Here is a 27557-nt window from a genome sequence, read left to right as displayed (position 1 = left end):
ACCCCAAACGTTTGAATGGTAGTGTATTACTGTTTGTCCCTCTTGATATGCCATAGCAACATAGCCAGTATACACTTCCTCAAAATAATTAATCTAAGATAAATAAAGAAATCTGTCATTTATTTTTTATGTTTCTGCCAAGGTCTCAGACACTCTTTTAACTAAGATGTTTGGTGCAGTATTTCAAGTGAAAAAAATTGCATGAAAACTTGTCTGCATTTAATGACCAACACTTGCTCGAAGAATCCTGTACATAGTTCCCACTTGTACTAGGAGTAGACAGACCTAGTACTGTTGACCAACTACAGACGAGGGGGCATAACTTCGGCTTCCCTCAGGTAAAAATGTTGTTTGCTTGAACAGCCGAAAAAATAAACCTACCGAACACCAAAACTAACAAAAACGTCACAAAATGTGTTTTGACTGGTAAGCATGCGACAGGCTTTAGAATGCTACCCGGAATCCTTGGGACGTCTCACCCCGTTGAAGTTGCCCTTTAAAATGGTTAAGGTTAATAAGGGCAGTACTTGAGTTGGACTGATAAGTGACGGTACTCATTTTGGCTTTATATTTCAGTGCAGGAGCTCCACAATACTTTGACCTAATATTCTATAAGAGGAACAGGAGCTCAAGTAGAACATTTGAGGTGCAGGTACTCAGCTCCAGTGAGCTCCTGCCCAAGTCAAAAGTAAGGGTTACGTCAGGGTTTAATGTAGGAACGTCCCAGATTGCACTAACACTTTAGAAAGTGCTTTTAGATCCAAGAGGCAGAATGAGCAAATGTGTGCGCTTATTTTAAATGGAAAATGTCAGCATTATTGTGTGGAAAAAGAGAGTAGAAATGTGTTGTTTATTTTATTGAGAAGAGAAAGAGCACGTAGGCTGCAAAGCTCCCTGAAATCAGATTAAGAGCAGCTCACCAGGTCAAACGGTTTCCAGCGGAGTCGTGCCACTGGGATTGGCAATTTATAAAGCGCAAGACTCAATTTACAAATGTGATTCATTTAAACAGCGGTGCACAGAAGCATTAGTTACAAACAGATGAGCGATGTGCTTACAAAACACAAATCAACAAGCAATGATTAAAAAATGTCTAGTTGTCCCAAAAATAAAAAATATCAAAACATACTTATTAAATAGTTTCCTTTCATTAATATATATTACTTATTTACTCTCTATAGAGTTAGTTTTTTGCTAATGTTAGTAAAGCTGTAGTCTAATACAAAAGTACTGCTTTGAATGAAGCCTCCCATGAGATAGTGACTATCTCAATACTGCCCACTAGCTTATTTTCCTTATGTCCTGCCCTCCATGATCACTGACATGTCAGGTGACAGGAAAAGACTGGTGAAAGCCATATGGTGGAAAAACCCTCCTGGTCCATTTGTGGTCATGAAGGAAAGGAGTCAAGGAAAGGGACCCATAGAGGAGTTGAGAGACAACCATCCACTGACCTGCCTAGAAAAGTTCACTTGCAATAGGAGACCCCCTGGGCACCACTGTTGGCTAATGCGAGACAAACACACATTTTTCACAATGTAAATAATGTAAAGTATGAGAGTACCTTGAATTACATTTTGTGTTGTGCAATGTTTTGCAAACGGTCATTATTATTGAGGATGTTGCAATATCTTTATAACACCCTGTTATTAAAAGCATCCAAAGGACAATGCTATCAGTCCAACTAAGAATGGCTGATACAGCTACAGTACAGCACAAGCTTGTACCAAACACGCAATTTTCAAATCTCCATTCATTCAACATTTCCATTTTACTACATACTATCCATCAGAAGTATTTTGCAAATAAAACGTAATCGTTTCTGATATGCACATGCCCCATTGTGTAATATTAACATAGTTACAGTATAACTTCCTTGACCGAGTCACGAAAAGAGTGAAAGTGCCTGAGATGCAGTCTTTTCCAATTCCATAATGCCATCTGTGCACCAAACTATAAGCAATATACAGCAAACCAAAAGTGTTTAATCGGATTGTGAATAAGATAATTAGAGACAGGTGGCATTAAACAAATTAAATGCTGCATGCATCCAAACATGAGGCATTCAAATAGTTACACAATAATAGCTTTAGTAGAATGAATAGGAAATCCCTAGGCAATGCAGACATGGTATATAGTTAGAACTCATGGGCTGCATTTACACAGGAAGCCCAATTCTGATTTGTTTTCAATAAATTGGTATTTTGACGAAGCACATCAGATCTTTTTCAAAGCTGATCTGAGTGGTCCAAAGATCAATGAGTGAAAAAAAGCAAAAGAATTTGGCTAAAAATGCAGTCAGAGGCACGGATACTTTGTTCTAGAGTTTGTGGGGTGAAACGTCAACAAATCCTCTTCTTTGGTTTAAAAATAAATAAGAAGCTTTTGAGGAAGCCTTTGGCTGGGTTTACACAGGAAGCTACTAATTGGTATTTTGACCCGTCAGATCAGCTGTGAAAAAGATCTGATGTGAAAATATCAAATTGGTCAAAAGACGAATTAGTGGAAAAAATATCAGAATAGGGCTGCCTGTGTAAACGCAGCCTTAGTGTCATATCATATGACCTGTGGACATGCCTCAGCAGTAGAGATACTGAGGTCAAGTGGAGGTAAGAGGAGGGGAAACATTGGACAGGGAGAGACTATTAGATAATAAGCGATATGGTACTATCTCCACATTTCCCTCCGATAGGCTAGGGGGACTTTTAGGTGCCTAAGGGGTAGGGGGCTAAAGGTTGTTTCTGTCCAGGCCCAGAAATGTGTGGGACGGTGTCGAGGTGTTTGGGTTGTAAAGCTGTGTGCGCATACAGTAGTGATTCTACAGGGATAGGTGAGGGTAAATATCGTGTTGTGTTTTCGGGGTCTATAGAGGGAAAATATACATACATAACAGTGATAATTAGGGCCAAGAGTTTTTCCTAACCACATGACCTAATCAGGAAAAAACTATGGGAATTACTTATAGTTTACAAACTAGGGGCCTAGAGGTATTCCAGGTGCAGTCAACACATCGGGGTGTGTGTAGAGGCCTAAGTAAACATGTTTGTACGAGACGTGTGGATCTGCCCCATCAAGATGTCCAGGACTGCATGTTGCGCAGCATAGCCTCAAAGAGCTCCATATTGGGGGCATAGGCGTGGGCCAGCTGGTCGGTCAGGCGGCTGTATAGGCTGAACGACTTGAGCTCTAGCCAGATGAAGCCGAAGCGGTCCTCGTCAAACAGGATAAAGAGGCCAGGCGTGCGCTCCGGGCTTGTGAAGCCGTGGCCGGCAATCAGGCCTGTCCCGTAGAAACTGAAATTGATGAAGAAAAAAATTATCAAGATATCCTGTTGCGTAGTCTACATGTTGTGATCCAATGTTTCAGATGGCCGGAGTGTTGTGCTTGTAACACTTGAGTTGTGTGGGTCTGACTCCCACATGGGCCACATATACTGAATACATGCATTAACTTTAAGTCCATTTGGATGAAGGAGTCTTCTAAATTACCATTATATTCTATTAGAAGTGTACATACATGTGTGAGTATCTCTTCTCACTCCGCTATGCAGCTACATTTGACAAGCACTCTTGGCTATACGAGGACATGTGCAAAACAACTTGAACATGTGTGAAATAGATGGACTCACCACATCTTGCAGGTACGGGGGTACACCTCGTTGCGGGCCATGACCCCCAGAGGCAGGACAAAGGGCTGGGCCTCCGAGGGAGCACTGCTGCTGCTGCTGGGCCCAGGCTGGCGGCTCTCTGATTGGGCTTCCATAGCCAACTCCAGACCCTCTGCCCCGTCACCATCCACAGCCCCCTTTGCAGCAGCAGCCCTCTGGGGGGCCACAGCCCCCTCTCCAACAGCAACCCCCTGGGGGGCCACAGACCCCTCTCCAACAGCAACCCCCTGGGGGGCCACATCTGGGCTCTGCGCCTCCTGCTGCGCCTCCTCATGCACCCCCAGCACCAGGCGAGACAGCTCCTCCACGCTGCGCTGGTGCTCGAGGTCCGGAAGGTGCACAGGCCGATTCAGGTCCACATCGAGCGTTAGCTGGCCTGCTGGAACGTTGGGATCCCCCTGGGAGGGAGGAGAAAGGACAGGGGCATGTTCAGTAGGGGGGAAAACATTTTGAAATGGAAGAGGTACTACCCAAACATCGGTAATAGGGACGTAATAGAGACGTTTGTTTTCACAACACAACAGTAGTAGGCTTGATTACCAACAATGATGAGACAGCCTACAGGGAGGAGGTGAGGGCCCTGGGAGTGTGGTGCCAGGAAAATAACCTCTCACTCAATGTCGACAAAACAAATAGCTGATCGGCGACTTCAGGAAACAGCAGATTGAGCACCTCCGTATCCATCGAAAGGGACAGCAGTGGAGAAGGTGGAAAGTTTTAAGTTCCTCTACGTACACATCACAGACAAACTGAAATGTTCCATTCACACAGACAGTGTGGTGCAGAAGGGGCAACAGTGCCTCTTCAACCTCAGGAGGCTGAAGAAATTTGGCTTGTCATCCAAAACCCTGACAAACTTTTACAGATGCACAATTGTGAGCATCTGTCAGGCATCACTGCCTGGTACAGCAACCGCAGGGCTCTCCAGAGGGTGGTGTGGTTTGTTCGATGCATCACCAGCGGCAAACTACCTTTGACCTTCCCTACAGGACCCAATGTCACAGGAAGGCCAAAAAGATCATCAAAGACAACAACCACCCGAGTCACGGCCTGTTCACTCCGCTATCATCCAGAAGGCGAGGTAAGTACAGGTGCATCAAAGTTGGGATCGAGAGACTGAATTATAATTTTTTTTATAATTGTAATTGTCTCTGGCCCCCTCCCAGTTAGGGGGAGTGATGAGCTCTACAGCAGAGTCTCACAACTCAATCGCTGGTTAAACTGTTTTCTGCCCCTCCCAAAAGATAGAATTTGTAGATAATTGGCCCTCTTTCTGGGACTCACCCACAAACAGGACCAAGCCTGACCTGCTGAGGAGTGACGGACTCCATCCTAGCTGGAGGGGTGCTCTCATTTTATCTACCAACATAGACAGGGCTCTAACTCCTCTAGTTCCACAATGAAATAGGGTGCAGACCAGGCAGCAGGCTGTTAGCCAGCCTGCCAGCATAGTGGAGTCTGCCACTAGCACAGTCAGTGTAGTCAGCTCAGCTATCACCATTGAGACCGTGTCTGTGCCTCGACCTAGGCTGGGCAAAACTAAACATGGCGGTGTTCGCCTTAGCAATTTCACTAGGATAAAGACCACCTCCATTCCTGTCATTATTGAAAGAGATCATGATACCTCACATCTCAAAATAGGACTACTTAATGTTAGATCCCTTACTTCAAAGGCAATTATAGTCAATGAACTAATCACTGATCATAATCTTGATGTGATTGGCCTGACTGAAACATGGCTTAAGCCTGATGAATTTACTGTGTTAAATGAGGCCTCACCTCCTGGCTACACTAGTGACCATATCCCCCGTGCATCCCGCAAAGGCGGAGGTGTTGCTAACATTTACGATAGCAAATTTCAATTTACAAAAAAAAAAAAAATGACGTTTTCGTCTTTTGAGCTTCTAGTCATGAAATCTATGCAGCCTACTCAATCACTTTTTATAGCTACTGTTTACAGGCCTCCTGGGCCATATACAGCGTTCCTCACTGAGTTCCCTGAATTCCTATCGGACCTTGTAGTCATAGGAGATAATATTCTAATCTTTGGTGACTTTAATATTCACATGGAAAAGTCCACAGACCCACTCCAAAAGGCTTTCGGAGCCATCATCGACTCAGTGGGTTTTGTCCAACATGTCTTTGGACCCACTCACTGTCACAGTCATACGCTGGACCTAGTTTTGTCCCATGGAATAAATAATGTGGATATTAATGTTTTTCCTCCTAATCCTGGACTATCGGACCACCATTTTATTACGTTTGCAATTGCAACAAATAATCTGCTCAGACCCCAACCAAGGATCATCAAAAGTCGTGCTATAAATTCACAGACAACACAAAGATTCCTTGATGTCCTTCCAGATTCCCTCTGTCTACCCAAGGACGCCAGAGGACAAAAATCAGTTAACCACCTAACTGAGGAACTCAATTTAACCTTGCGCAATACCCTAGATGCAGTTGCACCCCTAAAAACTAAAAACATTTCTCATAAGAAACTAGCTCCCTGGTACACAGAAAATACCCGAGCTCTGAAGCAAGCTTCCAGAAAATTGGAACGGAAATGGCGCCACACCAAACTGGAAGTCTTCCGACTAGCTTGGAAAGACAGTACTGTGCAGTACCGAAGAGCCCTTACTGCTGCTCGATCATCCTATTTTTCTAACTTAATTGAGGAAAATAAGAACAATCCGAAATTCCTTTTTGATACTGTCGCAAAGCTAACTAAAAAGCAGCATTCCCCAAGAGGATGACTTTCACTTTAGCAGTGATAAATTCATGAACTTCTTTGAGGAAAATATTATGATTATTAGAAAGACACAATTTCTAGACACAATGATGAAAATAATCATGGCCTCTAAACCTTCAAGCTGCATACTGGACCCTATTCCAACTAAACTACTGAAAGAGCTGCTTCCTGTGCTTGGCCCTCCTATGTTGAACATAATAAACGGCTCTCTATCCACCGGATGTGTACCAAACTCACTAAAAGTGGCAGTAATAAAGCCTCTCTTGAAACAGCCAAACCTTGACCCAGAAAATATAAAAAACTATCGGCCTATATCGAATCTTCCATTCCTCTCAAAAATTTTAGAAAAGGCTGTTGCGCAACAACTCACTGCCTTCCTGAAGACAAACAATGTATACGAAATGCTTCAGTCTGGTTTTAGACCCCATCATAGCACTGAGACGGCACTTGTGAAGGTGGTAAATTACATTTTAATGGCATCGGACCGAGGCTCTGCATCGGTCCTCGTGCTCCTAGACCTTAGTGCTGCTTTTGATACCATCGATCACCACATTCTTTTGGAGAGATTGGAAACCCAAATTGGTCTACACGGACAAGTTCTGGCCTGGTTTAGATCTTATCTGTCGGAAAGATATCAGTTTGTCTCTGTGAATGGTTTGTCCTCTGACAAATCAACTGTACATTTCGGTGTTCCTCAAGGTTCCATTTTAGGACCACTATTGTTTTCACTATATATTTTACCTCTTGGGGATGTTATTCGAAAACATAATGTTAACTTTCACTGCTATGCGGATGACACACAGCTGTACATTTCAATGAAACATGGTGAAGCCCCAAAATTGCCCTTGCTAGAAGCATGTGTTTCAGACATAAGGAAGTGGATGGCTGCAAACTTTCTACTTTTAAACTCGGACAAAACAGAGATGCTTGTTCTAGGTCCCAAGAAACAAAGAGATCTTCTGCTGAATCTGACAATTAATCTTAATGGTTGTACAGTCGTCTCAAATAAAACTGTGAAGGACCTCGGCGTTACTCTGGACCCTGATCTCTCTTTTGAAGAACATATCAAGACCATTTCAAGGACAGCTTTTTTCCATCTACGTAACATTGCAAAAATCAGAAACTTTTTGTCCAAAAATGATGCAGAAAAATTAATCCATGCTTTTGTCACTTCTAGGTTAGACTACTGCAATGCTCTACTTTCCGGCTACCCGGATAAAGCACTAAATAAACTTCAGTTAGTGCTAAATACGGCTGCTAGAATCCTGACTAGAACCAAAAAATTGGATCATATTACTCCAGTGCTAGCCTCTCTACACTGGCTTCCTGTCAAAGCAAGGGCTGATTTCAAGGTTTTACTGCTAACCTACAAAGCATTACATGGGCTTGCTCCTACCTATCTCTCTGATTTGGTCCTGCCGTACATACCTACACGTACGCTACGGTCACAAGACGCAGGCCTCCTAATTGTCCCTAGAATTTCTAAGCAAACAGCTGGAGGCAGGGCTTTCTCCTATAGAGCTCCATTTTTATGGAACAGTCTGCCTACCCATGTCAGAGACGCAAACTCGGTCTCAACCTTTAAGTCTCTACTGAAGACTCATCTCTTCAGTGGGTCATATGATTGAGTGTAGTCTGGCCCAGGAGTGGGAGGGTGAACGGAAAGGCTCTGGAGCAACGAACCGCCCTTGCTGTCTCTGCCTGGCCGGTTCCCCGCTTTCCACTGGGATTCTCTGCCTCTAACCCTATTACAGGGGCTGAATCACTGGCTTACTGGGGCTCTCTCATGCCGTCCCTGGAGGGGGTGCGTCACCTGAGTGGGTTGATTCACTGAAGTGGTCATCCTGTCTGGGTTGGCGGCGGCGGCGGCACCCCCCCCCTTGGGTTGTGCCGTGGCGGAGGTCTTTGAAGATATCCCTCTAGTGGTGTGGGGACTGTGCTTTGGCAAAGTGGGTGGGGTTATATCCTGCCTGTTTAGCCCTGTCCGGGGGTGTCCTCGGATGGGAACACAGTGTCTCCTGACCCATCCTGTCTCAGCCTCCAGTATTTATGCTGCAGTAGTTTATGTGTCGGGGGGCTAGGGTCAGTTTGTTATATCTGGAGTACTTCTCCTGTCCTATTCGGTGTCCTGTGTGAATCTAAGTGTGCGTTCTCTAATTCTCTCCTTCTCTCTTTCTTTCTCTCTCTCGGAGGACCTAAGCCCTAGGACCATGCCCCAGGAATACCTGACATGATGACTCCTTGCTGTCCCCTGTCCACCTGGCCGTGCTGCTGCTCCAGTTTCAACTGTTCTGCCTTATTATTATTCGACCATGCTGGTCATTTATGAACATTTGAACATCTTGGCCATGTTCTGTTATAATCTCCACCCGGCACAGCCAGAAGAGGACTGGCCACCCCACATAGCCTGGTTCCTCTCTAGGTTTTGGCCTTTCTAGGGAGTTTTTCCTAGCCACTGTGCTTCTACACCTGCATTGCTTGCTGTTTGGGGTTTTAGGCTGGGTTTCTGTACAGCACTTTGAGATATCAGCTGATGTACGAAGGGCTATATAAATACATTTGATTTGATTTGAAAATTTGATTTGAATTGTTAGATATTACTGCACTGATGGAGCTACAAACATAAGCATTTCACTACACCCGCAATAACATCTGCTAAACGTGTATGTGACCAATAACATTTAATTTGGTTTTCCATTTCCAAAAACTGTTGGTTTGGAAACATTAGGGGCTAGGCGGGGTGGGAGCCCAGCCGGGGTGCGGTGGAGGTGGGGTACTCACGGTGAGCTTGGTGGCCCTGGCGCGAGGCCCATGGAAGCTGAGCATGATGATCTCCAGGCCGTGGCTGCCGTAGGTGCCTTTGAACAGGCCCGGCTGCAACAGATCAGAGGGCAGTCGTGGAGGGAGGTAGATCCGCCGGTACGTCAGGCAGTTACTGTCAGAAAATAACATTACAGCATCATCAACATTAATGAAGCCAACTAGATGGTCATTTTCCATGAAGAAAAATTGTGCGACTTGCTTCAGCTCTTTGAAAAAATATTTTTATGGTGACGGAAGAAGTTTAAAACATTTTACTTAAGTGAAGTGGTGAAATAAAGTCAAGTCTGGTCTTATAGACAACATTTACTTTAGAGTGTGGGGCAGTTGGATCACATATTTCATCACAAATAATACTACTACACTTTCAAATTCTCCTACTAGAAAACCAAAGTATATACAAACTGTAATAATTACACATAAGGAATTAGAAAAGTTTATGCTATCATTTGGGGAGGGAAATACAATGGCGCCTCTAGTGGAAGAAGTTTAGAAGTTTGTTTTAGCTATATTAACTAGAGGTCTTCACGGATATACCTTAACCCGATTACCAACCAGATATATGAACAGGTCGGATGCAAAATTCTGCAGTTGACCCTCGGATCCCGGTTTGGATCACCCTCGGTGGCCATGGATCACCCTCGGTGGCCGAAAGACAACATCCTGATGAAAATAGGCTTAAATATCCTCTTTAAAATCACATTTGCTATGCATGGCGGTTGGTTAAGTCAAAAACGTTAAGTGCTCTCCTCTGCCTTTCAACCTCTCTTGGTCTGGATTGAGCTTTCGCTATAGCAAACTTGCAACATTGTTTCAACTGGGCCCTGACCGTTTCCCGCGCCAATGAGCTCAGAACAGACATAACTGTAAATGTTCAGATGGCCTATTTTATGACTTTCTCACTGGAGATATGGGATCAGCAATAGGTTGCTATTTCACACTGAAGCACGGTGGTTACTTAGGCCTATCGAGAAGGACCCACTGGGCACAGACGTCAGTTCAACGTCTAGTTTGGATTTACATTTGGTTGAGTTGTCAACCAACAACAAATGTCACCATGTCATTGGAATTAGGTTAAAAGTTTGGTGAAAAAAAGTCTAAATTCCCTTACATTGCTTACTTTTTGCAAACCCAATCAGTTTTCCACATCATCACTTGGCTTGGGCAGTATCCAGATTTTCATAGTCATACACTACATGACCAAATATCTCGTCAAATATCTCATTCCAAAATCATTGGCATTAATATGGAGTTGGTCCCCCCTTTGCTGCTATCTCCACTCTTCTGGAAGGCTTTTCACTAGATGTTGGATCAATTGCGGCGGGGACTTGCTTCCATTCAGCCACGAGCATTAGTGAGGTTGGGCACTGATGTTGGGCGATTAGGCCTGGCTCGCAGTCGGCGTTCCAATTCACCCCTAAGGTGTTTGATGGGGTTGAAGTCAGGGCTCTGTGAAGGCCAGTCAAGTTCTTCCACACCGATCTCGACAAACCATTTCTGTATGGACCTCGCTTTGTGCACAGGGGCATTGTATTGCTGAAACAGGAAAGGGCCTTCCCCAAACTGTTGCCACAAAGTTGGAAGCACAGAATCGTCTAGAATGTCATTGTATGCCGTAGCGTTAAGATTTCCCTTCACTGGAACTAAGGGGCCTAGCCCGAACCATGAAAAACAGCCTCAGACCAATATTCCTCCTCCACCAAACTTTACAGTTGGCACTATGCATTAGGGCAGGTAGCATTGTCCTGGCATCCTCCAAACCCAGATTAGTCCGTCCAACGGCCAGATGGTGAAGCACGATTCATCACTCCAGAGAACGCGTTTCCATTGCTCCAGAGTCCAATGGCGGCGAGCTTTACACCACTCCAGCCAACGCTTGGCATTGCGCATGGTGATCTTAGGCTGTGTTCGGCCATGGAAACCCATTTCATGAAGCTCCCGACTAACAGTTATTGTGCTGACGTTGTTCCAGAGGCAGTTTGGAACTCGTTAGTGAGTGTTGCAACCGAAAACCGATGATTTTTACGAGCTACGTGCTTCAGCGGTCCCGTGCTGTGAGCTTGTGTGGCCTACCACTTCATGTCTGAGCCGTTGTTGCTCCTAAATGTTTCCACTTCACAATAATAGCACTTACAGGTGACGGGGGCAGCTCTAGCAGGGCAGAAATTTGACGGACTGACTTGTTGGAAAGGTGGCATCCTATTACGGTGCCACGTTGAAAGTCACTGAGCTCTTCAGTAAGGCCATTCTACTGAAAATGTTTGTCTATGGAGATGGCATAACTGTATGCTAGATTTTATACACCTGTCAGTAATGGGTGTAACTGAAATAGCCAAATACACTAATTTGAATGGGTGTCATCATACTTTTGTATATATAGTGTACCTTCCTTCTCTTATTTTCTGGGATTTACAGTATTACTGGCATGGCACACAAGGGGGCGCTACAAATTAAAGAAAAGCCCATCGGGCCTCTATTAGTAGACTGCTAACAAAATTTGCACAACTAATAAAAAATCACATGCTAGTTAAATGCTAACGAGCAAAAATGTAAAAACAAATTGCAAAGACAAGCAAATCCAAAGTTATACAAGCATAGCTAGAAGCTACCGAATATTATTCTCTGTGAGTTTTTATTTATTTCACCTTTATTTAACCAGGTAGGCCAGTTGAGAACAAGTTCTCATTTATAACTGCGATCTGGCCAAGATAAAGCAAAGCAGTGCGGCAAAAACAACAACACAGTTACACATGGAATAAACAAACGTACAGTCAATAACACAATAGAAAAAATCTATATACAGCGTGTGCAAATGAGGTAAGATTAGGGAGGTAAGGCAATAAATTAATGTGCAAGTAGAGATACTGTGGTGCAATGAGCAAAAAAATAAATAACAATATGGGGATGAGGTAGTTGGATGGGCTATTTACAGATGGGCTATGTACAGGTGCAATGATCTGTGAGCTGCTCTGACAGCTGATGCTTAAGGTTAGTGAGGGAGATATGAGTCTCTAGCTTCAGTGATATTTGCAATTCGTTCCAGTCATTGGCAGCAGAGAACTGGAAGGATAGGCAGCCAAAGGAAGAATTGGCTTTGGGGGTGACCAGTGAAATATACCTGCTGGAGCACATGCTATGGGTGGGTGCTGCTATGGTGACCAGTGACGAATATGAAGCGAGGGCCAGCCAACGAGAGCATACAGGTCGCAGTGGTGGGTAGTATATGGGGCTTTGGTGACAAAACAGATGCCACTGTGATAGACTGCATCCAAATAGCTGAGTAGACTGTTGGAGGCTATTTTGTAAATGACATCGCCGAAGTCAAGGATTGGTAGGATAGTCAGTTTTACGAGGTTGTTTGGCAGCATGAGTGAAGGATGCTTTGTTGCGAAATAGGAAGCCGATTCTAGATTTACAATAATGGACTACCCAGGCCAAATCCTCCCATAACCCACGCCCAATTTTTCAGTTTTTGATTTGTTAAAAAAGTTTGAAATATCCAATAAATGTCGTTCCACTTCACGATTGTGTCCCACTTGTTGTTGATTCTTCACAAAAAAATACAGTTTTATATCTTTATGTTTGAAGCCTGAAATGTGGCAAAAGGTCGCAAAGTTCAAGGGGGCCGAATGCTTTCGCAAGGCACTGTAAGTAATCTTTTTTTATTCTAAATAAAGTAGCAAACATTTCTAAAAAAAACTGTTTTCACTTTGTCATTATGGGTTATTGTGTGTAGATTGAAGAGGGAAAAACATATTTTAATCAATTTTAGATCAAAATGTGGAAAAAGTCAAGGGGTCTGAATACTTTTGGTTGATTCAAACAGTTTTTGCCCAGTGGGGAGAGGGTTGGGGTCATTTTTCAAATGCAGTGAGGAACTATTGTCATTTGCAATGGATGTAAAACACTCTGTTGACCTTCGGTGTGAGGTGATGAAAAAAATATTTTGAGAAGTTCCGCAGCTCAGAAATACTAGGCTCAGTCATCCCCAGATAGGAACTTCAATAGGCCTACATTTGCACACAGGATAGGTACTTCTACGAGTGCTGAAGCAAAATATCCCATATAAAAAAAGATACATTAACAAACAAAGGGCAAAGAATTCACACAATGATGCGCACGAATTAGCGGAAGACAGAGCGCATTCTGGAGAAAGATGCACCTATAGTGAGTCTTCGCCACACACCCATTCCCTTCTTCTTGTGTCGACATTTTAAATTAGGGATGTAATTTATGACAGGTCCAGAACAGAGGCACCTAATGGATGAAGAGATGAATGCAAAGATAAGATATGGAATGTGAATAAATTGACATTTTCGGTCAAATGGGAGTTGTGAATGTGTTGTGTAAGTCAGTATGTCCTTCTTTACTCCACACAAAGAATGTTTTAAATCAAAAGAAAGTCGTCTCCAATCCTACTTTCGGGTTATAGTCAAGAAATTTTTGAAAATTCCTTGGTTCTAGTAGGTGGCGAGCACAGAATTTTAGCCTACAGACCAGTACTAAAGATAAAAGATAACTACAGGCAGTGGTAGGCGAGTTTAGTTGTGTGGCATAATAGCTCTTATGTGCTGCCCCATTGTTATAATTTGAAGGTTCCATGGCAGCTAATTCAACAGTGGGAAGTCAGCTAAATTAGGTGATGCGGTTACTTAAACAGCTGTACCTCTTGATTAGTAGTATCATTATTTTCTGAGAAGTAGAACAAGATGCATAGCCTTTAAGTTTTTGTTAGTATGCTTAGCAATGCATAACCTCCTACAAACAGCTGTAAAATAATTCTGTTCTGATTCCAGATTTGAATAGCAGAGAAGTAGAGGAAGATTTAATACGTTAAAAGTTGTCTGACTTGTTGGGGGAGTGGTAAAAACAGCAGTTCTTTGGAAAAAGTTAGATTTTTTTTAAATGCAGTTACTAAAACAGCTGTACGGTTAAATCCGTACTGGATCTTTTTTTTCCGCGAACAGATTTGAATAGCAGAGAAGACGAAGATGTCATAGCCTCCAACGTTTTGTGTAACCTGTTTGGAAAGAGGTCAAACATTCAGCTGTTTATAAAAAGTTTGAAAAAGTTGTTGATGTGGTTTTACATTCAGGTTAGAAACGCAGAAAAGTAGAAGTAGTACCCGCAAAACACCTCAACAGTGAAGAGGCGACTTCGGGATGCTGGCCTTCTAGGCAGAGTTGCAAAGAAGAAGCCATATCTCAGACTGGCCAATACAAATAAAAACGATTAAGATGGGCAAAAGAACACAGACACTGGACAGAGGAACTCTGCCTAGTAGGTCAGCATCCCGGAGTCACCTCTTCACTGTTGACGTTGAAACTGGTGTTTTGCGGGTACTATTTAATGAAGCTGCCAGTAGAGGACTTGTGAAGCGTCTGTTTCTCAAACTAGACACTCTAATGTACTTGTCCTCTTGCTCACTTGTGCACCGGGGCCTTCCACTCCTATTTCTATTCTGGTTAGAGACAGTTTGCACTGTTCTGTGAAGGGAGTAGTACACAGCGTTGTACGACATCTTCAGTTTCTTGGCAATTTCTCGCATGGAATAGCCTTCATTTCTCAGAACAATAATAGACTGATGAGTTTCAGAGGAAAGTTATTGCCAAGAAACTGAAGATATCGTACAACGCTGCGTACTACTCCATTAACCGAACAGTGCAAACTGGCCCTAACCAGAATAGAAAGAGGAGTGGGAGGCCCCGGTGCACAAGTGAGCAAGAGGACAAGTACATTAGAGTGTCTAGTTTGAGAAACAGATGCCTCACAAGACCTCAACGGGCAGCTTCATGAAGTGTGTAACCATCACAGGAGTGATAGTTGCTGATAATGGGCCTATGTACCCCTGTATAGATAATCCATTAAAAATCAGCCTTTTCCAGCTACAATAGTCATTTACAACATTAACAATGTCTACACTGCATTTCTGATCAATTTTATATGATTTTAGTGGACAATTTTTTTGTTGCTTTTCTTTCAAAAACAAGGACATTTCTAAGTGACCCCAAACTTTTGAACGGTAGCACACACACACACGAGAGAGAGAAAGATATCTGGCCACGGACCCCCTGCAGTACCTGCACACACCCCTGACCCAATTTTGGGAACCGCTGGACTATGTCATAAGGAAAACCTACTCATATTGGCTTGTGTAGATGAACTTCATGAGTATGAGCTCCTGCATGTGCTCATGGAAGATGTCCTCCAGTGTCCTCCCCCACTCCTCCTCAAGCCACGTCCGGAACTCCTGCCAACAGAACATCAAAAACCCACGGTCATGCCCACTTACCGATTTGCCCCAATCCCCTATCGAAATCAACTGTCATCACAGTATCTATCCTGTAACAATGCATAGCAGTCACTCTTGCCTGCTTGATAATCATTTACCATCTGCTGAATGACTTGATTCAACACAAATCTTAGACAATCGGAACACTTTCAGTATGATAACTTTGAGGTTAAATGTGTTTGCAAAAAGTGCTATACAAATATGTGATTGATTAATTAATTAATTTGACAGATACTGAGTTGCCTCAGCCATGTGAGAACAATATACAAACTGTTGCGAAGTTACAAGAGATCGTTCTCCCCTCCTCACCTCCTGCCTCCCCCCTGGCATGCGGTGGTGGTCTGTCTGGTTGCACTTGGTCGAGAACTCGTCCTTCTTCCCAGTCTGGAAATAGGAGAAGACATCCCATCTTAAATCACAAAGCCATGGAAGACAGGGGACTACTTCACCACACAGTGAGTGCACCGGCTTACACATTACAAAAGGATAACATCAGTGATGATTATGACTATTTAAGCACAATAAGCGCATCGTTATTTCCCTTATTATATATTATATATTATCGATTAATCAGTTGTGTTGTCGGTCTCACCTAACAGTCCCTCTTATGGGCACTACAAAGTTGGAAAAGCAACAAAAACTGGTGACAAAAGACATACAACATTTTAAAGTAGTTGACTGGGTGGGTCTTGCTGGTTCAAAGAATGCCATCCAGGTCAGTAGATCAGTTAAATTATACTCCTGAGCAAACATTAAAGGGGAAATCCACAGTTGCAACATCCATTTTTTTAACTTATAAATGAATGATACAGTATATACTAATTGATTGAAATAGAACTTAGAAATGACTCGCAAGCTTAGTTCAACTGTCAAACCCAATCAGAACCCAAAATATCAGCTTGTTTATGTAAACATAAACAAATACCGTATAGACTCAAAATATGGTTAACACCATAATTTCGATACTGTGGATATTGTCCTTGCATCAATAGCTCATGAATTTAAGAGTGGTTACATTTCTCCAGGCCTATCCCTCAGATTTTTGCCAACTGCAGATTGCCCCTCTAAAAAGAACTGCAGGTGGCTGTACAATAAATCACCAATGTTGGTTTTACGCCCATTCAAAACACAAAAGAAGAAAATGGACTCACTTGGACGTCCCCCTTGTGAGGGCCCTTGTGTCCGTACATACACTCCACTGCTGCCTTGTTGCTCTCCAACATGTGGATGCGGAAGAGTGGCCGCCGCCTCATGGGATCCTCGACCCGAGGGTCGTGGGGGGGCAGATACATCCAGCCAAGGATGAATAGCCCGTCAACCTGGAGAGGGATGGTGTAGTAGAGAAGTAAAGAGAGAGAAGAAAAGGAAAAAGTGATCACCACCTAGCACAAATAAAATGTTTTGATGGGAAAAGACTCATTTCTACAACAAGGTGGGCTGAACAATTTAAAATACACTTTTTATTTATTTAAATGTGACAAAGAAGGAACACAATAGTGTGTGTTCTGATTACATACCACCACGTTGAGCAGCCCTCCGTACGGCCCTATGTCAGGCTGCCAAAGACCCAGGATGTGTCTGTATGGGTGCAGCACTGCAACACAACAGTGCAACAAAGGGTTAAACACTAAGTGGTGAACAGTTCAATCACAGGGTATCACAGCAATACATAACAGAATTTAGACTGAGAAACTGATGACAACTTAACATACCATAGTCGAGGTCTGGCCTTAACTCATGGACAGCAGATATGGCAGAGGGGACACATTGTTATTGTACTCACATGAGAAGACGGGTGACACGTGAAGTTATATCAAGGGCATGGTTTCCATTGTTCCAAAAGAGTGCATGATGTAGACAAATTAAACAGGGCGCTGTCACCAAGCACTAACCATGTTGACAAGCATGTTAAATGCACACATCACACATACAGTGATTTTTTTCAGTACCAGTTTTAGTCGTCAGATGTCCCAGTTAAAGGTAAGGGGCAAAGTGCATTCACTTCAAAACCACATCACACAGTCAGTAAACAAATGGTATATGTCACAACCGGCTGCAATAACATAAAACAAGTCCGTATGGGAGTCAGTCACACACTAGCACACGCGTGTCGAGACAGTCAGGTCAGGCTTGTGCAACAGTATATACAGTGCTTGTACATGTCCCTGTAGTTCATATGCTGATAGTTTATACAGTAACAATCAAAAGTTTGGACACGCCTACTCATTCCATTTTTGTAAATGTTTTACTATTTTCTACATTGTAGAATAATAGTGAAGACATCAAAACTATGAAATAACACATATGGAATCATGTAGTAACCAAAAAAAAAAGTGTTAAACAAATCAAAATATATTTTATATTTGAGATTCTTCAAAGTAGCCATCCTTTGCCTTGATGATGCTTTGCACACTCTTGGCATTCTCTCAACCAGCTTCATTTGGAATGCTTTTCCAACAGTCTTGAAGGAGTTCCCACATATGCTGAGCACTTGTTGGCTGCTTTTCCTTCACTCCGCGGTCCAACTCATCCCAAACCATCTCAATTGGGTTGAGGTTGGGTGATTGTGGAGGCCAGGTCATCTGATGCATCACTATCCTTCTTGGTCAAATAGCCCTTACACAGCCTGGAGGTGTTTTGGGTCATTGTCCTGTTGAAAAACAAATAATAGTCCCACTAAGCGCAAGCCAGATGGGATGGCATATCACTGCAGAATGCTGTGGTAGCCATGCTGGTTAAGTGTGCCTTGAATTTTAAATAAATCACAGTGTCACCAGCAAAGCACTCCCACACCATCACACCTCTTCCTCCAAGTTTCACGGTGGGAACCACACATGCGGAGATCATCCGTTCACCTACTCTGCAAAAAAACTCACATTTGGACTCCACCGGTCGAATGTCCATTGCTCGTGTTCCTTGGCCCAAGCAAGTCTCTTCTTATTATTGGTGTCCTTTAGTAGTGGTTTCTTTGTAGCAATTTGACCATTAAAGGCATGATTCACACATTCTCCTCTGAACAGTTGATGTTGAGATGTGTGTTACTTGATCTCTGTGAAGCATTTATTTGGGCTGCAATTTCTGAGGCTGGTAACTCTAACGAACTTATCCTCCTGCAGCAGAGGTAACTATGGGTCTTCCTTTCCTGTGGCGGTCCTCATGAGAGCCAGTTTCATCATAGTGCTTGATGGTTTTTTTAAAGTTCCGGATTGACAGACCTTCATGTCTTATAGTAATGATGGACTGTCGTTTCTCTTTGCTTATTTGAGTTGTTCTTGCCATAATATGGACTTGGTCTTTCACCAAATATCTTTTTTTGGTTACTACATGACTCCATGTGTTATTTCATAGTTTTGATGTCTTCACTATTATTCTACAATGTAGAAAATAGTCTAAATAAATAAAAACCCTGGAATGAGTAGGTGTGTCCAAACTTTGGACTAGTATGGATATATACACATACTGAACAAATATATAAACGCAACATGCAACAATTTCAACGATTTTACTGAGTTACAGTTCATAAGGAAATCAGTCAATTGAAATAAATAAATGAGGCCCTAATCTATGGATTTCACATGACTGGGCTGGCGCGCAGCATTGAGTGGACCTGTGAGGGCATAAGCCCAGCCAATCAGAATGAGTTCTTCCCCACAAGCGGGCTTTATTACAGAAATACTCCTCAGTTTCATCAGCTGTTCCGTTCGGGTGGCTGGTCTCAGATGATCCCGCAGGTGAAGAAGCCAGATGTTGAGGTCCTGGGTTTGGCGTGGTTACACGTGGTCTGCGGTTGTGAGGCTGGTTGGACGTACTGCCAAATTCTCTAAAATGGCGTTGGAGACAGCTTACAGTAGAGAAATGAACATTCAATTCTCTGGCAACAGCTTTGGTGGAGATTCCTGAAGGCAGCATGGCAATTGCACTCTCTCTCAAAACTTGAGACATCTGTGGCAATGGATGGATCTTGGCAAAGGAGAAATGCTCACTAAAAGGGATGTAAACAAATTGGTGCACAAAATCTGAGAGAAAAAAGCTTTTTGTTCATATGGAACTTTTCTGGGATATTTTATTTCAGCTCATGAAACATGGGACCATATCCATATTTCTGTCCATCCTTCCATCTAGTCTGTCGTCTGTCTTTCTGGCGTCTAATGTCTCTAATGTCTCTTCCATCTAATGTCTCTGTCCGTCTGTATTTCCAGCGTTGAAACATTTGTAAAAAAATAAATAAAAAATGTATAATTTTTTTTTTAAATGGCCCCTTTTTCGTGGTATCCAATTGTTTTTAGTAGTTACTATCTTGTCTCATCGCTACAACTCCCGTACGGGCTCGGGAGAGACGAAGGTTGAAAGTCATGCGTCCTCCGATACACAACACAACCCAACCAAGCCGCACTTAACACAGCGCGCATCCAACCCGGAAGCCAGCCAACCAATGTGTCGGAGGAAACACCGTGCACATGGCAACCTTGGTTAGCGTGCACTGCGACCGGCCCGCCACAGGAGTCGCTGGTGCGCGATGAGTCAAGGATATCCCAATCCCTCCCTAAACTGGACGACGCTAGGCCAATTTTTCGTGGTATCCAATTGTTTTTAGTAGTTACTATCTTGTCTCATCGCTACAACTCTAGTCGCTGGTGCGCGATGAGTCAAGGATATCCCAATCCCTCCCTAAACTGGACGACGCTAGGCCAATTTTTCGTGGTATCCAATTGTTTTTAGTAGTTACTATCTTGTCTCATCGCTACAACTTTAGTAGTTACTATCTTGTCTCATCGCTACAACTCCCGTACGGGCTCGGGAGAGACGAAGGTTGAAAGTCATGCGTCCTCCGATACACAACACAACCCAACCAAGCCGCACTTAACACAGCGCGCATCCAACCCGGAAGCCAGCCAACCAATGTGTCGGAGGAAACACCGTGCACATGGCAACCTTGGTTAGCGTGCACTGCGACCGGCCCGCCACAGGAGTCGCTGGTGCGCGATGAGTCAAGGATATCCCAATCCCTCCCTAAACTGGACGACGCTAGGCCAATTGTGCGTCGCCCCACGGACCTCCCGGTCGCGGCCAGTTACTACAGAGCCTGGGCGCGAACCCAAGGTCTCTAGTGGCACAGCTGGCGCTGCACTACAGCGCCCTTAACCACTGCGCCACCCGGGAGGCCTCGTTAAAACATTTTAGTGAACACTTGAAACACCTCTTACATGTGTGAGGTGGTTTCTATATTGGTGGTAAAGAGAGAGAGAAGGGGAGCGGCAGACACATAGGGTCCCGGAGCACACCACTGGTACCACCACTGAGGGAGGAAGGGGAAGTGGGAGCCAGAAGAGAGAGAGAGAGATTAGACAGAGGGAAACAAAAAGAGAGCTTGAAAGGACCTTGAGGATCGAGAAACACCTAGCCTGTCTTAGTCATAGTACAGGGTTTGTTATCAATGACCAACCACACAATACTACAACCATACCCAACCTACCCCTAATCCTGTAAAAGCCCTGATAATGTCATGACGTAGATGCTGAGTAGGCACCATCTACACCCCAAGGAGCAATTTCCCACATGCAATCTTGAGATGACCCATACAGCTACAAAAAGGCATGAATATCCCTCCAAGGGTGCTAACCACTGGAAAGTGTTTAACAGCAGCCCCCCCAAAGAAATGCCACCGCACACCATGACTGACCCACTGCCAAACCGGTCATGCTGGAGGATGTTGCAGGCAGCAGGCATTCTCCACGGCGTCTCCAGACTCTGTCATGTATGTCACATGTGCTCAGTGTGAACCTGCTTTCATCTGTGAAGAGCACAGGGCGCCAGTGGCGAATTTGCCAATCTTGGTGTTCTCTGGCAAATGCCAAACGTCCTGCACGGTGTCGGGCTGTAAGCACAACCCCCACCTGTGGACGTCATACCACCCTCATGGAGTCTGTTTCTGACTGTTTGAGCAGACACATGCACATTTGTGGCCTGCTGGAGGTCATTTTGTAGGGCTCTGGCAGTGCTCCTCCTGCTCCTCCATGCACAAAGGCGGAGGTAGCGGTCCTGCTGCTGGGTTGTTGCCCTCCTACGGCCTCCTCCACGTCTCCTGATGTACTGGCCTGTCTCCTGGTAGCGCCTCCATGCTCTGGACACTACGCTGACAGCCCAGCAAACCTTCTTGCCACAGCTCGCATTGATGTTCCATCCTGGATGAGCTGCACTACCTGAGCCACTTGTGTGGGTTGTAGACTCCGTCTCATGTTACCACTAGAGTGAAAGCACCGCCAGCATTCAAAAGTGACCAAAACATCAGCCAGGAAGCATAGGAACTGAGAAGTGGTCTGTGGTCACCACCTGCAGAACCACTCCTTTATTGGGGGTGTCTTGCTAATTGCCTATAATTTCCACCTGTTGTCTATTCCATTTGCACAACAGCATGTGAAATGTATTGTCAATCAGTGTTGCTTCCTAAGTGGACAGTTTGATTTCACAGAAGTGTGATTGACTTGGAGTTACATTGTGTTGTTTAAGTGTTCCCTTTATTGTTTTGAGCAGTGTATTTTGGATGTTTTAGTTAGAGTGGCTGAATCCCAAATCACCCCCTTGCCCCTTCACAAGTGATAACATATAACTCACAAGTGATCAGCTAATATTGTCGCCATCAAACTATTCTTGATTTAATCTTGTTTTTACATATACTAAATAACATGTGCGAAATGTTTTATTTAGAATGGACCATTATCAAGCACCTGTCTCGAAACAGGGGCAGCAGGAAAAAAGACATGTCATCTATGCACTTAAATAGCGAATGGAGGATGCTTTTCCCATTGTTAATTTTCATACCAGCCAGGTAGGCTATACTCCTGTAGGCCTAGCCTATAGAAAGCTGATGGGATCCTACTCTTTTTTAGAGGCCATCACTCTGTTTTCTCACGCAATTACATAGCCTATAGAAATGTTGCGCAAGATGAGCTCATAGGCTCTCATCACGTGTTTGATTAGATTTTCTATTATATTTGCATTGCTGTCAAAGTGATTAGAGGGACAATAGAGTGCAGAGGACCAGGCAGTAAGCAAGTTTGGTAAGCTACTAATGACCATCAGCAGCATCAGAGCTTGGAGAAGCCTAATTATCGTGACTAAACAGTCACTTGGAATTTGCCTGCCTTCATGACTCGTGACCGCTGGTGTGGCGGTAATACTGTCACCGCAACAGCCCTAGGTGTTCCTAATTATAAGCCACCTGAATTTGTTTGTCTGATTTCACAACGTGACACATGTAACAGAGGAAATACCAGTAGAGACTGCTGAGGGGAGGAGGGCGTATAATAAAGGCTGGAATGGAGCGTAATGGCTGGAATGGAGTGAATAGAATGGTATCAAACACATGGAAACTGTGTTTGATACCATTCCATTCACTCCATTCTGGACATTATTATGAGTCATCCTTCCCTCAGCAGCCTCCACTGTTAAATACCCCCCAAATGAAATGTTTAACTGTTACAGAGGTCTAAATCTTGTAAAACAACAGGGGGGTTAGTTCATTTGAATATCATACTAAATGTATTATTTAAAAGTGGACCATGAATTGCATCATTCAAGTCAGGAGTGTGTCCCGAAGTTTATGGGTCTATTGATCCCCTCGCCACTCTCTGGAAGTCACCCTCTGAGTTTCGTCAGCAACATGGTACAATGAAGGACCCCCCGAGCGAGTTGGTAGGGGTGAGGGAGTGGGTTGGGTTTTACAGAGAGACTCACGTTTGGCATAGAGCTCCCGACTGGACACACCCACCACTTCTATCTTGCGCAGGTCTTCCCTCATGCCAAACTCTGTGGGAGAGAGATAGAGACAGACCATAGAGATAGATAGATGACTCATCTTTGTATCTGTGCCATTATATAAATTGACTACTCCATTTTGAAGTAGTAAATGTACTTCTTTACAATTGGCTAATCCCTCCTGATGACCCAGTTGGACATGACTCCAACAGGGTCACCAGGAGGGATCAGCCAATGAAGTTGGAAGTCCCACCTATTTGCCTCCATTAAAATAGTGGAAGCCCTCAACAGCTCTGCCCATGCCAATATGGACTTTTGGCCACTCCCCAATGGCCTCTATCATTCTCTATAAAAACAGACATGTGACACTGAAGGACAAAGTAGGTTGTGACAGTACCCTGGTCAAAGCTAATTGTGCATACAGATCTAGTGACCAGGCAACTGTGCAAAACATGATGGCATGACAATAAAAGTCAAGCGTTGGCTAAAGCAGGGGTTCCCAAACTTTTTAACTCGAGGTGCCCCCTTCCAGCATTGTGGAACATCCCGCGCCCCCACGTCTATTTCTATGGGCACAAGCACTGTTCATGACACAAAATGTTCACTTTTAAAACTAATTTTGTTGCAATTCTATACATATTGGCATGTCTGTGTATATTCATGTGATATTTGAGTGATTAAAAATGACAACAATATATATGGGCTAAAAAAACTAAATAAAAAAATGTTAGCTGACATGGGCTTGTTGATCTGGACATTTCTGACAAGTTATAAAAGCTCTCTAAGCTATGCAGTGAAAACAATGTGGGGGGACCCCGCGGCCACCCTGCCGACCCACAGTTTGGGAACCACTGGGCTTAAACACATTCAGATCAAGCCCCCCAGTCTTGTATGAGATATGCACATCCCACATTTCAAAAGCAATACTGACCCAATAATGGATTGGATACTACGAACGTAGTAAGAAAAATCTAAATCCAATACATGGTGTATACCAGGCAAATTCAAATCTAGACCTTGAAGCCAATTCATTCTTCCCCTCTAATCAAGGACTGATTTGGACCTGGGACACCAGATGGGTGCAATAATTATAAGGTAAGTCAAAACCAGCAGTACTCTGGACCTCCGATTTGAATAATTGACAGGAGGTAGCGCTACATGAACCCTTTTACAGTAATTTATGTCTATGGGTTATGATATTTAGATAGGGTTGTAGAAGACAAGGATAGTTGAGGCAATGTAGTCTTTCATAATGGTGTGTTCAAAGCAAAGGTTGGAACAGTGCATTGCATAACAGCAATCAACAAAGTTCCTACTCGGTGCCCGTAGACTGGTCGATAAGAAAGCTTTCAGAAAACCCTTACATTGAATCTCCCCGGACCACAGCAATATATAGAAATAGAAACTGCAAAAACAACAACGCAATACCCGGACCCTTCCCTGGCCCAACCTATAGACTTACCTACGTCCCAAATCATATAGGCTACTGTCAATTCCCGTTTGATAAAACGCCACATTTAGCATAGGACATGATAGAAGAATATCTGCAATGATGAGCGATCACCGCATTATTTACCCTCCGTGCATCGCCTTCTCCAGATGGTTTCTGTGCTGAGGATTTGCCTGAATGTCTTGCAGACGAGCGCAAGGTTTGGAAGCTCTGTGCCCGGCAGCGAGGAGAATATTCCCACCAAAAGCTCTGGGGGCAGATCCAACAGGGACTGCGGGTTCGGTGGTCCGGTGCTTGCACTTTGCCCATACGAAAGTCTGACATTTGCACGACCACATTCAGCAGTGGCTTCGTGGGCCACACTCGGCCCTGCCGCGGCCGAGGGGTTTTCGGGGCCGCCAGTGACGGCTTGTGTCTTGCCCACAATCCGCACCCCTACCTCGTCGTCCATGTCGGAGTCGCTTCCCTGGTCCTGTTGATTATGCCGCTGTCGCCGCCTGCACCTCCGCGACTGACCCACTCCGCAGAGCCTGGCACACACAGCCATCCGTAGTAGTCACCAAAAGGGTAACATTACATCACCACAACAACTGTACTAGCTGCAGTTTCGATTATCTCCCCCGTCCTTGCGTGCCTGGGCGGAAACCTATGACGCAAAGTTGACGTAGCTACGTAGGGACTTCCAATTGAATTGTCAACCAGGTTTCAACCAGATAAACGTGGATATACTGTATATCTATGCATTTTACATGCGTTGTAAATGCGTGATGGAATGTAGTAATATCTGTCTAAATACAATTTACCTAGATGCGGAAAAAAACGTTAGTCAGGAGTCAAACGCGTTATCAATTTGACATAACATTAGTCGAGGTCATGCCACCGGGAATTAATAAGTTTAGCCAATTCGAGGGGCATTTGCTACGAAGGATCAATATTTATGGAATCCGGACACGGCTGACGTATTTGTTGAATTGTTGTTTTATGCTTTATTTTCCTTTCGTGTGAAAATCTGAGAGTAGAATAGCATCGGGCTTCTTCCGACAGTCCTCGTTCCTTTTACCCCGTAAATCTGTCATCATCCATACATTTTTATTATGAAAACCGGTCTCTTTTTGTCAAACCGTTCACCCGCTTCAGGATTCGAATTTATAGAGGGGTTGCCTAAATGTGACCCAGCGTCGTTTGGTTTTGGCCGGGGTAGGCCGTCATTGTAAATAAGAATTTGTTCTTAACTGACTTGCTAAATTAAGGTTAAATAAAAACATACAAAAAACACCACAGTAGTTAAATCTTGTTTATCTCAATAAGAGAAATGGCTTAATCTATACATTTAATATCAAGTTCACATCTATAAACCTAATGTTAGATAAGTTGTTTTGATTGTAAATCAATTGAAAACACAGAATTGGAGGAAGACATGAGAATGACAAATATACAATAATTGTTTGAAATCAGTGCACAAGGCACACAAACAGGACAATTAAATAGTTTATACAATGGAGCTTTCAAAAACGCACATTAATTGATCAAAATGTAATTAGAGAATTCAGCAAAGGGCTTTTTTTGCTCAGAGTGAATTAAGAGGAAGGGGGACATACTGTTGAGTAATACATCAATGAAAAATTATGCTGTATATACAGTTAAATAAACACCACAGAGGGACAAACAATTGAACAAATAATTACAATTATATATAATTTACTGAAAATGGAGAGCAACTGGAGTAGAGCAGAGGATGGGGATGACTGAGGGACAACAGAGCATAGATGTGGAGGTCATGAACAGAGGCCCAGCTGGACACAGGTGTGGAGATCACAGCTTTTGTGGAGTGATAGATAACGATGCTTTGTGGGTGACAAGTTGTCGATCCGTTCAAGTTGTCGATCTGACTCAAGCCCAGGTTGGGGCAAGGAGAGGGATGGAAGCAATACTGCTACAGAGTCAGTAGAAATAGTCTCTTACGGTGCAGGTGAACAGCAGGTTCTGCAGGTGGATAGCCAGGCTTTTCCACTGTCTCATGGCGAGGTGGTGGATGCTCCGTTATAGTCTGCCAGACGGAAGTGGCGAGAACAGGCTATGGCTGAAGTCCTTGGTGATCTTCCAGTGCAGCTGCCTTTACATGTGGTGATGCAGCCAGACCGGCTCTCATCTGGTAACTTTTTGAAGATGGGCCACCATGTCTGCTATAGAAATAAGAGGGAGGATGAGTATAGGATGTACATTTTAAAACAGTGAGCTGATTGGATGTATAGATGGAACATTAAATGAATGGCATCTAACCTTTACCTAACATCTTCGCTTCCTCAGCACATTAGAACACACACAGAAGTACATGTTTATTCAATATAAACGTCTTGCTAGCTAGCCACAGTAACGTTTAAGTAATTTCAAAGTATCCAACGTATGCCTACTATGAAATCACACAAGTATGGAAATATTGGGTCTGACAGACTATTTTGATGATGATGATGTGACAAACTATTTAGACAACCTGTCAAAACACAGCTTGCTACTGTTACTTTAAGTACTGTAGCTAGCTAAGTTGTTAGCCGACTGTACTAACGCGATGTAGCCTAATGCACTGATGTTACCTGCTAGCAAACAAGACAGTTTAAGTGAATGTTTTTCCATATCTCGTCTGTCTGTCTGTTAACGTTACCTTGACACTGTCAGATAAATTATCCAGCTAACACCTGGTATACAACGTGGGAATATGCATATTTCATTAGTTCATATAGCTAACCAGCTAATCGTTGGAAATTTGAATGAGCTATTAGCTAACTCGTCTGCTTTTCTTTTTTATTGTAAAGAAATAGACATTTGT

General features: G+C 43.6%; 1 protein-coding gene and 1 long non-coding RNA gene across 3 annotated transcripts; both read right to left on the bottom strand.

Moving 5' to 3' along the window:
- Positions 1-842: 842 nt before the first annotated feature.
- On the bottom strand, positions 843-25394 carry LOC110497588 (F-box only protein 31). 2 transcript variants are annotated; one of them, XM_090209339.1, is made up of 11 exons: positions 24860-25383; positions 23259-23334; positions 17940-17951; positions 17677-17747; positions 17046-17122; positions 16680-16847; positions 15838-15912; positions 15377-15486; positions 9198-9351; positions 3629-4065; positions 843-3293 (listed from the first exon to the last, which is right to left on the bottom strand). In XM_090209339.1, exons 1-11 carry the CDS (start codon positions 25278-25280, stop codon positions 3071-3073), a joined length of 1824 nt encoding a protein of 607 aa, XP_090065465.1. In that variant the 5' UTR covers positions 25281-25383; the 3' UTR covers positions 843-3070. The 2 variants fall into 2 exon arrangements, with proteins under 2 accessions (XP_090065465.1, XP_021429452.2); XM_021573777.3 differs by lacking the exons at positions 17677-17747; positions 17940-17951 and having other exon boundaries at positions 23263-23334; positions 24860-25394.
- Positions 25395-26013: 619 nt separating this feature from the next.
- LOC149985255 (uncharacterized) lies at positions 26014-27551 on the bottom strand. Its single transcript, XR_016488624.1, has 2 exons — positions 27393-27551; positions 26014-26916 (listed from the first exon to the last, which is right to left on the bottom strand). It is a non-coding gene; the product is annotated as an uncharacterized LOC149985255 (long non-coding RNA).
- Positions 27552-27557: the final 6 nt, after the last annotated feature.

This window comes from Oncorhynchus mykiss, chromosome 2, assembly GCF_057628025.1.
Source record: "Oncorhynchus mykiss isolate SJ-2025 chromosome 2, ASM5762802v1, whole genome shotgun sequence".
In the NCBI taxonomy this organism is placed as follows: Eukaryota; Metazoa; Chordata; class Actinopteri; order Salmoniformes; family Salmonidae; genus Oncorhynchus; species Oncorhynchus mykiss.
The sequence above is the reverse complement of the archived record's forward strand: the minus strand, read 5'-3'. Positions and strand labels throughout refer to the sequence as shown.

Excerpts from the sequence above, each read along its gene's own strand:
- LOC110497588 (XM_090209339.1), bottom strand. The coding sequence starts at position 25,280 with ATGGCTGTGTGTGCCAGGCTCTGCGGAGTGGGTCAGTCGCGGAGGTGC. Across the intron at positions 23,335-24,859 it reads GAGAAGGCGATGCACGGAGG|AGTTTGGCATGAGGGAAGAC; the intron begins GTAAATAATGCG and ends TCTCTCCCACAG. Across the intron at positions 16,848-17,045 it reads GAGGGCTGCTCAACGTGGTG|GTTGACGGGCTATTCATCCT; the intron begins GTATGTAATCAG and ends ATCCCTCTCCAG.